The sequence below is a fragment of the Sminthopsis crassicaudata genome, chromosome 6, assembly GCF_048593235.1.
Source record: "Sminthopsis crassicaudata isolate SCR6 chromosome 6, ASM4859323v1, whole genome shotgun sequence".
Taxonomy (NCBI): domain Eukaryota; kingdom Metazoa; phylum Chordata; class Mammalia; order Dasyuromorphia; family Dasyuridae; genus Sminthopsis; species Sminthopsis crassicaudata.
This window is the reverse complement of record NC_133622.1, coordinates 158,884,501-158,897,656: the sequence shown is the minus strand read 5'-3', so window position 1 is coordinate 158,897,656 and position 13,156 is coordinate 158,884,501. Positions and strand designations below refer to the sequence as shown.

General features: G+C 35.3%; 1 protein-coding gene across 1 annotated transcript in view; it reads left to right on the top strand.

Annotated features, from left to right (window-relative positions):
- FRAS1 (Fraser extracellular matrix complex subunit 1) overlaps nucleotides 1-13,156 on the top strand; it is a 488,324-nt gene that overhangs the window by 359,318 nt on the left and 115,850 nt on the right. Inside the window, exon 34 of the mRNA XM_074276760.1 lies at nucleotides 7,108-7,140. Within this exon, the coding sequence (XP_074132861.1) occupies nucleotides 7,108-7,140 (33 nt within the window). The remainder of the gene's footprint in view (nucleotides 1-7,107; nucleotides 7,141-13,156) is intronic.

The following is a 13,156-nucleotide window of genomic DNA, read 5'->3' as shown; positions in this document are numbered from 1 at the left end:
ATCCATGTCCGTCAGAATTGATCATTGTATAATCTTGTTGTTGCTGTGTAGAACGATCTCCTGGTTCTGCTCACTTCACTTAGCATCAGTTCACATACGTCTCTCCAGGCCTCTCTGAAATCATCCTGCTGGTGGGATAACAAGTAATTCAATATATGTTAAATATGTGAAGTTCTTCTAAGCATATTTCCACATTTATTGTGCTTTCTGTGCAGTTTTTTAAACTATCTTACAGATATTCTAAATAATAAACTTTGAAACCTATAAGCTACCCAGAGGTAGATAAGTGGCGCAAGGAATGGAACATTCTGTTTGGAGTCAGGAAAGACCCTGTACAAGTCACAATCTCTGTCTGTCACAGTTTCCTCAGCTGTAAATGGGATCAGTAACACCATCTACTTTGCAGGGGTTTAGGACAATCAAATGAGATAGTATTTATAAAGCCCTTAGAACAGTGCCCAGTGTAATAAGTGCTTTTAAAATTTCCTTCTGCCTTACAGCCTGTGTTCAAAAGATGTCCTGGCATGAGTAAGAATTTCAGGAAGAAAATAAAAAAGAAGGAAAAGAGAGTTTTCAGTTGAATTTAAAGGGTAGCAGTCATGAGTTCCCACTTATGTTTAGTTCTGTGATTTGGAGCAAATCTGAAGCTTTCCAATACTGTTTCCTTGTAGTCTTTATGAGAAACTTTCCCTTGTAGTCTATACAAATGTAAAGAGTTTCTTGTATAATGTTCCACCTCTGGAATGGAGCAATACATGTGAGGGGACAACTGGTTTTCTGACTGTGTGACTAGGTAAATTATTTATCTTCTCATTATCCCAGATACTGAGTCTCTAAGACTATAAATTTTGCAGGAAGGACTTAACAGTAGTGTTATTTGGAATTTCCTTACTAAGAATTTACTACACCCATGAAATCAAAGGTAGAGCTAAATCATGATCATTATAGTCACTTTCAGGAACTTCATTCCTCAGCCCAAATTAGGTAAAAAGAAGGGCAGAAATTGAGGTGTTACTTAAATTTCAAGAGGGAAGAACAGGAGATCCTGAAATTACTGAAAATGTACTTTTAATATAAATTCTAGAAGGGCTGCATTATAATGATCTGGATAGTAAAAATGACTCCAGTGTTGAGCACTTTTAAAAAGGAAATGGGATTAATTAGAATTGAGTTTTGAAAATTCTTTTTGGAGTTTGATTCAATAAATCTAATTAATAAACTTTTAGGTGTTCAGTCATTTCAGCCATGGCTGACTCCTTGTGATCCCATTTGGGATTTTCTTGGCAAAGATACAAGAGTAGTTTGATATTTCCTTCTTCAGCTCATTGTACAGATAAGGAAACTGAGACAAACGTGGATAAGTGACTTGGCCAGGGTCACACAGCTAGGAAATATCTGAGACTGGTCATATTTGAACTCATGTGTTCCTGACTCCAGAGCCAGCATTCTATACACTGTGTTACATAGTTGTCGAAAATTAATATACTAAGTACTAAAATAAATTATTTCTCTGTCAGAATGATTGTGAATGAGCACATCCTCACAAAATTTGACATCTTATTTGACAAACATTTGTACATAACAGGACATGCTGTGGCTGTTGCCATGGCAAGGACCATAGGATGAAAGAAGGTATTGAGGACTTTTCCCAAGGGCAAACATGAAATGCCATCATAGAAAAATCTCTTTGAGAAAACTATTGAAGACCTGTGGAAAGAAATTGAAAAATTATATCAATATCTAGCTGGTACACACAAAAGAATAGTTGAACACCATATTGTCTGATTAAAAGCAGTAGAGCAGAAATGCAGAGTGGGATCTAGGAAAAACATCAAATTCTTGACATTTTTAATTAACAATTAAAAGTTACAGCTAAAAAGTAAAGGCATGTTAAGAATCAAAGTGGCACAGACACAAAATAATTGAACATCACTCAAAAGCTAAACCTATATATGTTTTAGAGTCAGAGGTGAGAAAAATGCCCCAAAGAAGAATATGGAAAATTTTTGCTTGTTTATAAGCTTGAAAGAAGTCCAGCATAATAAAAGCACAAATTGGATGAGAGGAAACACAGAAGGCTTGTGTGCCATCAAATAATGAACAATACAATGGTTATATCAAAGGAAATGATTCTGGAAACTTTTCTGTAGAACTGGAAATTGATGGGGCCAGATAAGATCAATAATCATTGGCTCAAGCACTGCACAGAGGCATGTTAATTATCAGCTTCCTCTTTGTTGCAAGTCTGATCCTATCTTTCTTTATTTTTTACTTCCTGCTTCTCCTTCATTCTCCTTAATATGGTAAGCAATTTGAAATGACTTATATAGGTGCAATTATATAAAATTTATTTCCATATTAGTCATGTTGTGAAAGAAGAAACAGAACAAAAAGGAAAACCATAAAAAATACAATAAGTGAAAATTAGTGTCCATCAATCTGCATTTAGACTCCATCAGTTCTGGATGTGGATTGCATTTTCCATCATGAGTCTTTTGGAATTGTCTTGAATCATAGTATTGCTGAGAAGAGCTAAGTCAATTATAGTTCTGATATCCCATCTTTATAAATAGAAAACATCTCATTTATTATAAAAAGGTGAGGATATCAAGGACTTCCTCCAGATAGAAGCCAACTGAATATTTATATCAAATATACTTTATATCAAATATTTTTGGATTGTATCACACAACAACTACATAAATATAAGAAAACAAATCGAGGAACAAAAATAGTAAGCCAAAATGTTTCAGTTTTGTAAAGAAAAACTCATTATCAATTCTGTGGTTATTGAACGAGGTACCAGAAAGCTAAGTGACATTTTGTACTTTCTTTTGTCAAAGCCTTTGACTTATTTGCACATTCATGGTTTAATCAGCTACTGCAAATATACAAAATATATCTAAACTTAGTGAGAACTCTAGCATAGTTGATGTCCACATGGAAAACGATTCTCTATTTAAAATACACTACCAACATACTAATGTTTAGAATAATTGATATAAGTATTACATCTTCCAGAAAGATAGTTTAAGCCGCTACAATTCTGCTGCATCACATTAAATCCACTAACATCATTCAAGAATAGAACAAATATGGTTTTCAAATGAAAAAGGCAGTACTATCAACATATTGTATTAATTATTTCATCTACATGAGTGACATCATTACATAGCTCGACTGAAAAGCTCACTAAACCCTTATTATATCTTGTCAGAACTTTTTCTAATGTTAGTTAGATTTGATAAGTATACAATTCTTAATGTTCCTCAAAGAAGAATAGAAATTGAAGAATTTGAACTTAAGTATGAATCAATGAATAAAATACTATGTTCCTCCCTAGGCAAAACACAGTAAATATAGGGATATTAAGGATATTCTCATTATGTGTGTTAATATACTTACTGGCATATTGAAGTTAAAGCCCAATGGAATGATCATATTTAGAACAATTAACATTAGGTAAATTGAGTTTTAACATATATTCTTGGCTCAGTAATATATACAACCTTAGAGGCAAAAGGCATTAAGAAATCAACACCCCCTACAATGTGTTTTAATTAAATTAAAATTAAAAAAAACTAAAGCCCTTGTAATAAAATTTGAATAGTTAAATAAAACAAATTGCCATGTTGGCAGGGCCAAAAAACATGTTTCATTCTATACTTTGAATCCTTTATTTTTCTGTTAGGAGATAAAAACCTATAAAAGGGTCAAAATTTTTTAGAAATAATTTTTCAACAGATGTGATTTCTTGAAGCAATTGTAAAGTTTGACAATGGGTATATACTACTAGATTTGTTAACTATTATTGAAAGTGGTTATCTTCAAGGATCCCAGGGAGGAATCACAAGGTACTTAATGGGTAATATTCACATGAATTTAATCAGCAGTATATTTATTAAGAAACAAATAATTGAATCATATAGATTTATTTATAAACATGTAGGGGGTTAAGATAATGATTCAGGATCAGGTCATTGCTACCAGAAATGACAAAAAGATTATTCTTAAGGAACTTAGTCTTAACTATCAATACTGATGATGCAGAAAAATAATGTAAGCCATGAAAAGTATCCCTGAAGATTGCAAAAATATTGCATCTGTCAAATATTTAGCAAGCCATGATTGATAGTGAAAATTATACCACAAAAATTCATTGTAGTTTTTAAACTTGCATATGTCAAATTTCCCTTTCTTATAAAATACAAACCTTCAAATATTCTTGAGAATTCAACAAATACATCAAACTAGAATGGAAAATCCTTATAGAAAGATGTATTCCTTACAACAAACAACCCAAGGATAATGCTTAAGTATAGTCAATTCAATTCCGTATATATTTAGGAAGCATTTACTAGGTGCCAGGCATTGTGCTTACACTGAGGCTACAAAAGCAAAACTTACTCTTAAGGATCTTACAATCTGAGGTGTAGATGCAAAAAGGAAGATGGAAAGGCAGTGGGGAACATAAGAGGATACTGGATGAAGGAACATCTTATTTCATGGAGTTTAAACCAAGCAGAGTTTTAGAGGGAAGATGGAGAGTACAAATACTCATCTCCAACCATAGAGATCCACCACCACACACCTCTTAGACTGGCTAAAATGAGAGGAAAAAATAATGATAAATGTTGGAGGGGATGTGGGAAAACTGGGACACTAATACATTGTTGGTGGAACTGTGAAATGATCCAATCATACTGGAGGGTAATTTGGAGCAATGCCCAAAGGGCCATCAAAGGGTACATACCCTTGTTCTGTCAGTGTTTCTACTGGGCCTGTATCACAAAGAGATCACAAAGGAGGGAAAAGGACCCACATGTGCAAAAGTGTTTGTGGCAGCCCTCTTTGTAGTGGCAAAAAAATGGAAACTGAGTGGATGCCCCTCATTTGGAGAATGGTTGGATAAATTGTGGTATATGAATTTTATGGAATATTATTATTCTGTAAGAAACAATCAGCAGGATGATTTCAGAAAGGCTGGGAGAGACTTAAATGAACTAAGTGAAGTGAGTAATACCAGGAGATGGTTGTATATAGCAATAACATTTATTCGATGATCAATTCTGATTATGTGGCTCTCATCAACAATGAGGTGATTCAGGCCATTTCAAATGGACTTGTGATGAAGAGAGCCATCTGTATCCAGAGAGAGGACTGTGGAAACTGAGCGCATTTCACAACATTTTCATCTTTTTGTTGTTATTTGCTTGCATTTTGTTTTCTTTCTCATTTTCTTTTCTTTTTATTATGATTTTTCTTGTGCAGATAATTGTGGACATATGTACAAAAGAATTACATACATTTAACATATATTGGATTGCTTGCCATCTAGGGAAGGGAGTAGGGAGAAGAGAGGAAAAAAATTTGGAACACAAGGTTTTGCAAGGGTGAATGTTGAAAACTATTCATATGTTTTGAAAAAAAAGCTTAAAAAATAAAAAATATATTTAAAAACATAGAGACCCAGCATTGGAGTTTAGAGCCAGATGAAACAGGTTGAGGTAAAAGTAATGCCTTGTTTACTGTGCTCAAGAATGCTTTCTCTAAACTGTGTGCAAATCCAGCTTTAGATATCTTCTAGCTAGCTGTATAATCTTGGGCAAGTAACTTCACCTCTACTTACTGAAATTTCCTCAACTGTATAATGGAGGTCATAACAGCACCTAACTCCTAGTTATATTTGTGAGGTTTAAATGAAATAATTTTTATAAAACACTCAGAACAATGCCTAATACATAATGGGTGCTTAATAAATACTTATTCCTTTCTACCATCCCCTATAAGACTACAGAGGATGAGGGATCTATGGGGTGTTCAGGCTTATCCACCTTTTCAGGACTGCTTATCCACCTTTGGTGTCTACTTTCACCCAACTTTCCTCCAATAAGCTGTAGCCACATCCTGGTAAGTCATTTCAGCAGATGGGTTAAACCAGGTTGAGGGCAATTGAAAGGCCTCAAACTTGTCAGTGAGTTAGGGGGATATCCATCCTGAGCCTGTGAAGACGTCTCCAGGTGGATGAGAACATTTATTATAAACAGCCATGAAGGTAGATGAAGCAGGTGCTTGGTCTGACATGAAAGATAGCAAGATCATCTACTACATCCTTGGCCATCACTGGCAATGGCTTTTATCCTGCCACTGGACTTTGATGGCTCTGAAAGAGAAAATGAAAATCACACTTGGTGCAATTCTGCCTTACTTAAATCCAATTCACACTCAAATCAAGATGTCACCCTGTGAAGTCATTGTTCTCTTCAAAATGAAGGACAAATAACAGTGGATGAGCATACTTTTATTCAGCTATAAAGAGCATCTGCTTGAGCTGTGTAGGGCACAAAACATTCAATAAGAAAGAATAGCAGGATAGTGACTCATCCTCTGAATCTTTCTATCCAACCCTCAGCTAAACAGGAGGAGAAAAACAAGAGCTATTTATTTGTACCTGGCATTTTATAACAATTAAGTTCTTAAAGGGCTTTTGCATATGCATTTTCTAATTTGACTCTCACCATGTCTGTGAGATAGATCTTATAAGCATTTTTACCCCACAGTAATTACAGCTGAGAAAACTCAAGGGGTTCAGGAAAGCCAAATCACTTACCTATGAAGAGATAGCTATTAAAAGACGGCCCTGGGACTTGAACCTCCAGGGCTTGCTGACTCTAAGTATACTCTTCTGCTCATTATTCCATGCTATAACTTGGAGACAATAGAACTTAGATTATCTTGGAAGTAAATGCCATATGTTAAATCTCCTCTTGTTCATTTAGTGCATAAGTCAAATTCTCAGAGATCATTCAATTTCTCGAGTGAAAGCGGCCCATCAGATACCTTTGTCACTAATATGTTATTCCCTGGCATTCACAGATTTGTAGGATTTCATGTACTGATAAAATGGAGTCTGAAAGGATGTATTGTAAATCACTGTAACTGCCATGATATAAATGCATCTGATTGTGAAATTTTAGGATAGCTTTTACTTATCCCCACCTATCTGCCCCAGTTTTCCCAATATACCCTCAATCCAACTCCTTAATCTATGTCCCTTCCCAGTCAGAAGAGATATCAACACTTACATCCATATCCTTGTTCTTTCAGGACTTCCAGAATCCGTGAGCTTCCGTTTCACAGGTATGTGAGCCACTGCTCCTTTTGTTCGATGATGCCCTTTTCTTTGCCCCCCCCCCCAACCTGCTCTTTCTTTTTCTACTTTTCCTCCCACCTAAGACTGTTTTCTAGAACTTATATAAAAACCATGCAGCAAGTAGGTCTTCTAAAATAGATATCTAGCAGTTCTAAAACTTATGGTTTAAATTAATATGCATGAAAGAAAGTAAACCACTTTAAGAACCTATAAGTCTATTTTGTTTATGCTTGGTTTTGCTGGCTTTCAACAGCAAAAAAATGTATAATAAGCTTCATCTAACTAATAGTTTGTAGTTTTATTCTTCAAAATCCATGAGGCATGCAAAAATTCTCTTTGGCCCAATGGTTTTACATTGGACTCTGCCCTATTTATTACTGTCACCTCTTGCTGACTAAGCCCACTTGATTCTATTTCTCCTTATCTCAAAGCTAAGTCAAAGTAAGTGTTTCTGCAGAGAAACGTGCTCCCCTCATAGACACAGATTCTCATGGTGATGAAATCAAGTAGGAGGATAAAACCAAACTAACTTAAACTGACCATCAATCCAGTCTTGATGGTTTGATTAGGCCTATTAGTACATAATCTTTATTTCTGTAGCTGAGTAAATTGTTACATATACAGATTAAAAGACACGTGGTACCATCACACACCAAAAAACTATCCACTCATAGAACAGGCAAGCCTTGGTATTGGTGGTAATGGAGAGAGACCACATAGGCTTGTTTATTATAGCAATGCTATAATTGGATCTGTCTTTCTGGAGAATGGTCTGACAATGTGTGATACAAACTGTCCTACTATTCATTCCTTTGTCTCAGAAACACAATTTGGGGGAATGTACGACAAGGAATAATCTAAAAATATTAATTTATGCAAAGGTGTTCATAATATCCCTGTTGTCCAACAATATAAAAATGTCTGGGAAGACTATAGTATATTAACATGGTGGAGTAGAAATAGAAGGATAGAGGGAGAAAGCGATGAAGAGAATGAGTGTATACTTTAGTTATGGGGGTTAGTATGGAGGATACAATCAATGCAAAGTCATTAGATTAGCAAATCGAATGTTATGTGTGAGGAATATTAAAGTCAGTGTCACTGCCAAACAGAATTTTTTTCTGTTTAATCCTGGAGGAAATAGGAAACTTGGGGAATGGGAGGAGGGTGACATGGTCAGATGTCTGCCTTAGGAAAATCACTTTGGCATTGAGTGGAGGATGGTTTGGAATAGGAACAGACAAGAAGAAGGGAGAATGAGAAGGCTTTTGTAATAGTTCAGGTAAAAGGTGATAAAATTCTTTAGTGGCTGTGTGAGTGGAGAGAATGTGAGATAGATAGATAAATAGATAAATATAGAGATATGTATGTATATATTAGGAAGGTAGAAATTACAAGATTTGGCAACATTGGATAGTGGGGTGAGTGTGAGAATCACTGATGACACTAAATTGTGAGCCCACCCAATACAAGGTTGATGGTACCTTCAACAGTAATAAGAAAGTTGGAAAAGGGGGAGAATTGGGGGGAATATGGGTTCATTTTTGGACATAATGTGTTTGAGATCCTATGGGATGAGCAATTTGAGAGATCCAAGAAGCAATTGATGCTGTGAGATTAGGGCCAAAAGGGAAGTTAGGCAAGATATATAGATCTGGGAATCATCTTCATGGAGATGATAATTGAACTAATGGGAATTAATGAGATCAGCAAGGGAAATAGTTCAGAGAAGAGGAAAAGGCCCATGATAAAGCTTTGGGGGATTGATGGATGAAGATCCAGCAAAGGAGGTTGAGAAGGAGTTTTCTGATAGGTAGGAAAAGACTCAAGAGAAAGTAGTGTCATGAAAACTTAAGAGATTACATAAAATATCCAGGAGAAGATGATCATCACTAGTGTCAAATGCTGCAGTGAAACCAAGGATGATCATTGAGAAAATATGTACTTTAACAGAAGAAGAGAATTAGGGATTATTTTAGTAGATGAGAGTTTTTGTTTTCCTGTGAAATTGCTTAAATTTGGTTGAGGGTCTTCAAATATGACAATGTTCATGTAAATAAAATTACAAAAAGAAAAGTTGTTGGGGAGAGAAGGAAATGTATGAAATTGATATTTGGGGTGCTTAGTATCACAGTCCCTTTGGTTGAACATAGTAAGCAGCATCAGAACAGGACTTATTCTTATCATCGTTGTCCCTCTCTACCAAGGGTGGTGGTGGTGTTCAATAATTTAATTGTGTCACTTTCTTCATCATCACCCCATTTGGGGCTTTCTTGGCAAAGAGATCAACAAATCATGGCCATTTAGGAATAGAACTAACACCAACATTAGAAACTACACAAATTATAGCAAAATGGAACAATTTTTGAAGTTAAAGTTAATTAAATTGAAGTTAAGATGACATTTAGGTTAAAAATGAAGATTAAAAAAAGAGACAACTGACCTCAAAATTCATGATTCCTTTTTTATCTTCTACCTGTCATTTTTATGTTCTTATGGTTATCATAAATTCTAAAAAGTGTTCCAATGAGTTATTATAAAGTCTAAAGAAATATGACACAAGATGTTGACTCCTACCATATGGCAGTAGGAAAGAACAAACTTTGAGGGTGTGGAGTAGAGTTCAATGAAGAGAACTATGTTGGTGTGGTCTTAGTAGCTGATCCCCTTCCCTAATAGTTGAAAGCCATAGACTAGCAAGAAAAAGCTGGTCAAAGTCAGAATTACTCCAGAGGTCAATACAGGGATGAACTTGCTTCTTCTGGCCTAGGATAATAATCAGCTACAAAGATAGTCTTAGGTAAGGGTTCTCAAACTACGGCCCGTGGGCCAGATGCGGCCCGCTGAGGAAGTTTATGTGGCCCACCCGGTTATGGCAAATGGGCTGAGGGGCGGAGACAGAGTGTGAGGTTTTGTTTTTACTACAGTCCGGCCCTCCCACAGTCTGAGAGACAGTGAACTGACCCCTATTTAAAAAGTGTGAGGACCACCGGTCTTGAGTGTCTAGTAATGACTTAATACTAGTAAATGTCTGAGGCCAGATTTGAACTTAGGACAATGAGTCTTTCTGATTCTAGACCTGCCGATCTCTCCTCTGCCTGTGAACAAAGGAATAGAACCAGACCCACTCCTTTATCCTTCACTGCCTCTCTAAGTAAATGGGAAACACTATTCTCTGGGTGCTCAATAAATTATCAGAAGAATAGCACTCAGAGCAAGGTTTTAAAATCAAACATAGGAACTCATGTTTAATATGAGAATAGTAAGTTTTCCTGTTCTCTTCCTAAGTAATTTCAGTCAATTAATAAATAGAGCTGCAGGTCTGAAATCAGGAAGAGTCATCATCCTGAGTTGAAATCTGGCCTCAGACTACCTGGGCAAATCTGGACAAGTCACTCAACTCGGCTTGCCTTAGTTTCTCATCTGTAAAATGTAAAATGAGAAGGAGATAGCAAATTATTCCATTATCTTTGTCAAAAAAACAAAAACAACAATAACAAAAGTCATCAAAACCCAAATGGTGTCACAAAAAGTTGGACACCGCTGAAAGATAACATCTATTACATGCAGCAAACAAATCAGTTTGATTTTAAATTGCTACTATATTTATGGGAGGAAATGCAAAAACTTGCATTTGTTTGGCATCGATAGCCCTTCAGAGCCTGGTCCCAACCTTTCTTACTTAACTCTCTTTCTGCACATTGCCCAATCACACTTTTCTTACTGTCGCTCATCCACGGCATCCTGTCTCTCCTCCGTGCCTTTCTTTGGATCGGAATTCATTCTCTCCTCACCTCCACTTCTTAAAAAAGCAGTCCTGGATCCAATTAAGTCCCAATCTGTACCTGATCTCACAATTTTTTTGTGCCTCTCATGCTGCCTCTCCCATTATTGTGAATATATTTCATCTGTTTTTATATCCCTATATAAGTACAATATGTCTTCCTCAAATATATTATAAGCTCAAGAGCAAGGATCCTTTCCTTTCTCTATTTGTATCTCCAGTGTCTTGCACAACGTCCTGCATCTTGTTGTTCAGTGATGTCATGACCCCATTTGGGCTTTTCTTGGCAGAGATACTGAAGTAGTCTGCCATTTCCTTCTCCAGTTCATTTCATAGATGTAGAAACTGAGATAAACAGAGTTAAATAATTTGTCCAGGATCACACAGCTAGTAAGTGTCTGAGGCTGGATTTGAACTCAGATCCTCCTGACTAAAGCATTCTATCTACTGCACTACCCACCTGCCCAAGTTTGTTGCATAAGAGAAAAATTTTAAAACTAACTTTCTATGCACAGGAATCCATTCATCTATTTCTCAAAATTACTATTTATTTGTTAGCATAGGACATTTTGAATGTTTAACAATAGTTTTCTCCACAGTAAAAAAAGAATTACATGATTCTATATTCATATATCAGTGAAGTCCATCAAGATCTTCTCATCTTATATGATGTTTCTCTCTGTCCTCTCCTATATCTAACATTGGAGCTTCCAGTGTGCTGGTCTTTTACCAATATATGGATACCATTGTAGCACTTGACCTTTATCTGCCTTAACTTTCTATATAATCTATCTACCTCCTTTTCTGATCATCCCCCCCTAATATATACTTATATCATTATTTGTGTCACATACACTATAGTGATAATGGATTACATATATATATATATATATATGCATATGTATGGTTCTCTATTGCTTCTTGATTCGGCCATCATTTTGATTCTTCAGAAATTGTTGTATGAAGTTCTTTTTAGCCATTAAGAATAATTAAAATATTGGTCTTGGCAAAAAATGAGTTTTTATCCAAAGGAGAAGCTTTGAATCATTGAAAATGTTCAGTTTCCTAAATGCAACCTACTTGTTCTCAAGTAATTATAAATATCCTTTAAAACAACGTTATTTCAACATGCACAAAAATCTACCTTTTAGAAAAGCATGAAGGGCAATGTTGAGATTACAAAATTAAATTTTCATATAATATAAATATATACATATCTATATTTATAGATATGCACAGATAAAACAAACTATACATATTACTGCTTATATATAATCCTTTTTCTTGCCTTTTTGTATGTGGAAAAATTTATATTTGTTGATAATTTTCTAGTTCATCCACAGCTACATGGTACAGTGGATAGAGTGTTAGCCTAAGAGTTAGTAAGATCTGGGTCCAAATCTAATCTCAGACACTTAACAGCTGTGTGACCTAAGAAAAATCACTTAAACTTTCCTTGCCTCAGTTTTCTTGAGGTTTCTGCACCTACCTTGCAAGATGGTTGTGAGGATCAAATGCAATATTTGTAAAGTGCTTAACATAGTTTCTGATGTATAGCAGGTGCTTAATAAGTTCTTGTTTACTTCCTTAAAGAAAAGTATATGCTTTTTGATAGGCAGGAGAAAGAAGATGCTAGTAATAATTTCTTTTTTTCTTCCAGGAGATTGAGTTACTTGCTTTTCAAAGAACCTAGGAAAATTACATACTATAACATTCTTTATGCAGTTTATAGAGCATGATAAATGAAAATCACATCATCTCCATTTTCTTGTCTTCAAAATGACATCATAATTATTCTTTTGCACACACACCCCACCTTTGTTATAAATGTAGAGTTTTTGTTATTATTTTTGTTGGAACAAAGCTTCCCTCCTTTATGGAAGCACCTGCATGATTTAACAGACTCTATGAATCAAAACTCATCTCTAGAGATGCAGAAAAATGAACCAATCCAAAAGAATTCTATGAATAAGTAAATAAATGCCTTTTCTCACCTCTTCAGTGAGAGAATAATTTATGTTAAAAATGTTTTTCATAAACATTTATCAGAATCACCTTATTTTAGAACTACCAGGCTGGTCTGATTGTGTCATTGTGATCATTTTAGCTATTTCTTACCCAGTTTAAAAAGCTTTGCTAGTTTGGTTCAGCATATCGTACTTTCCTGATTTGTTAAGATCTTTTGAAAGTATTGCAGCTTTCTCAAAAAGATATGGGAT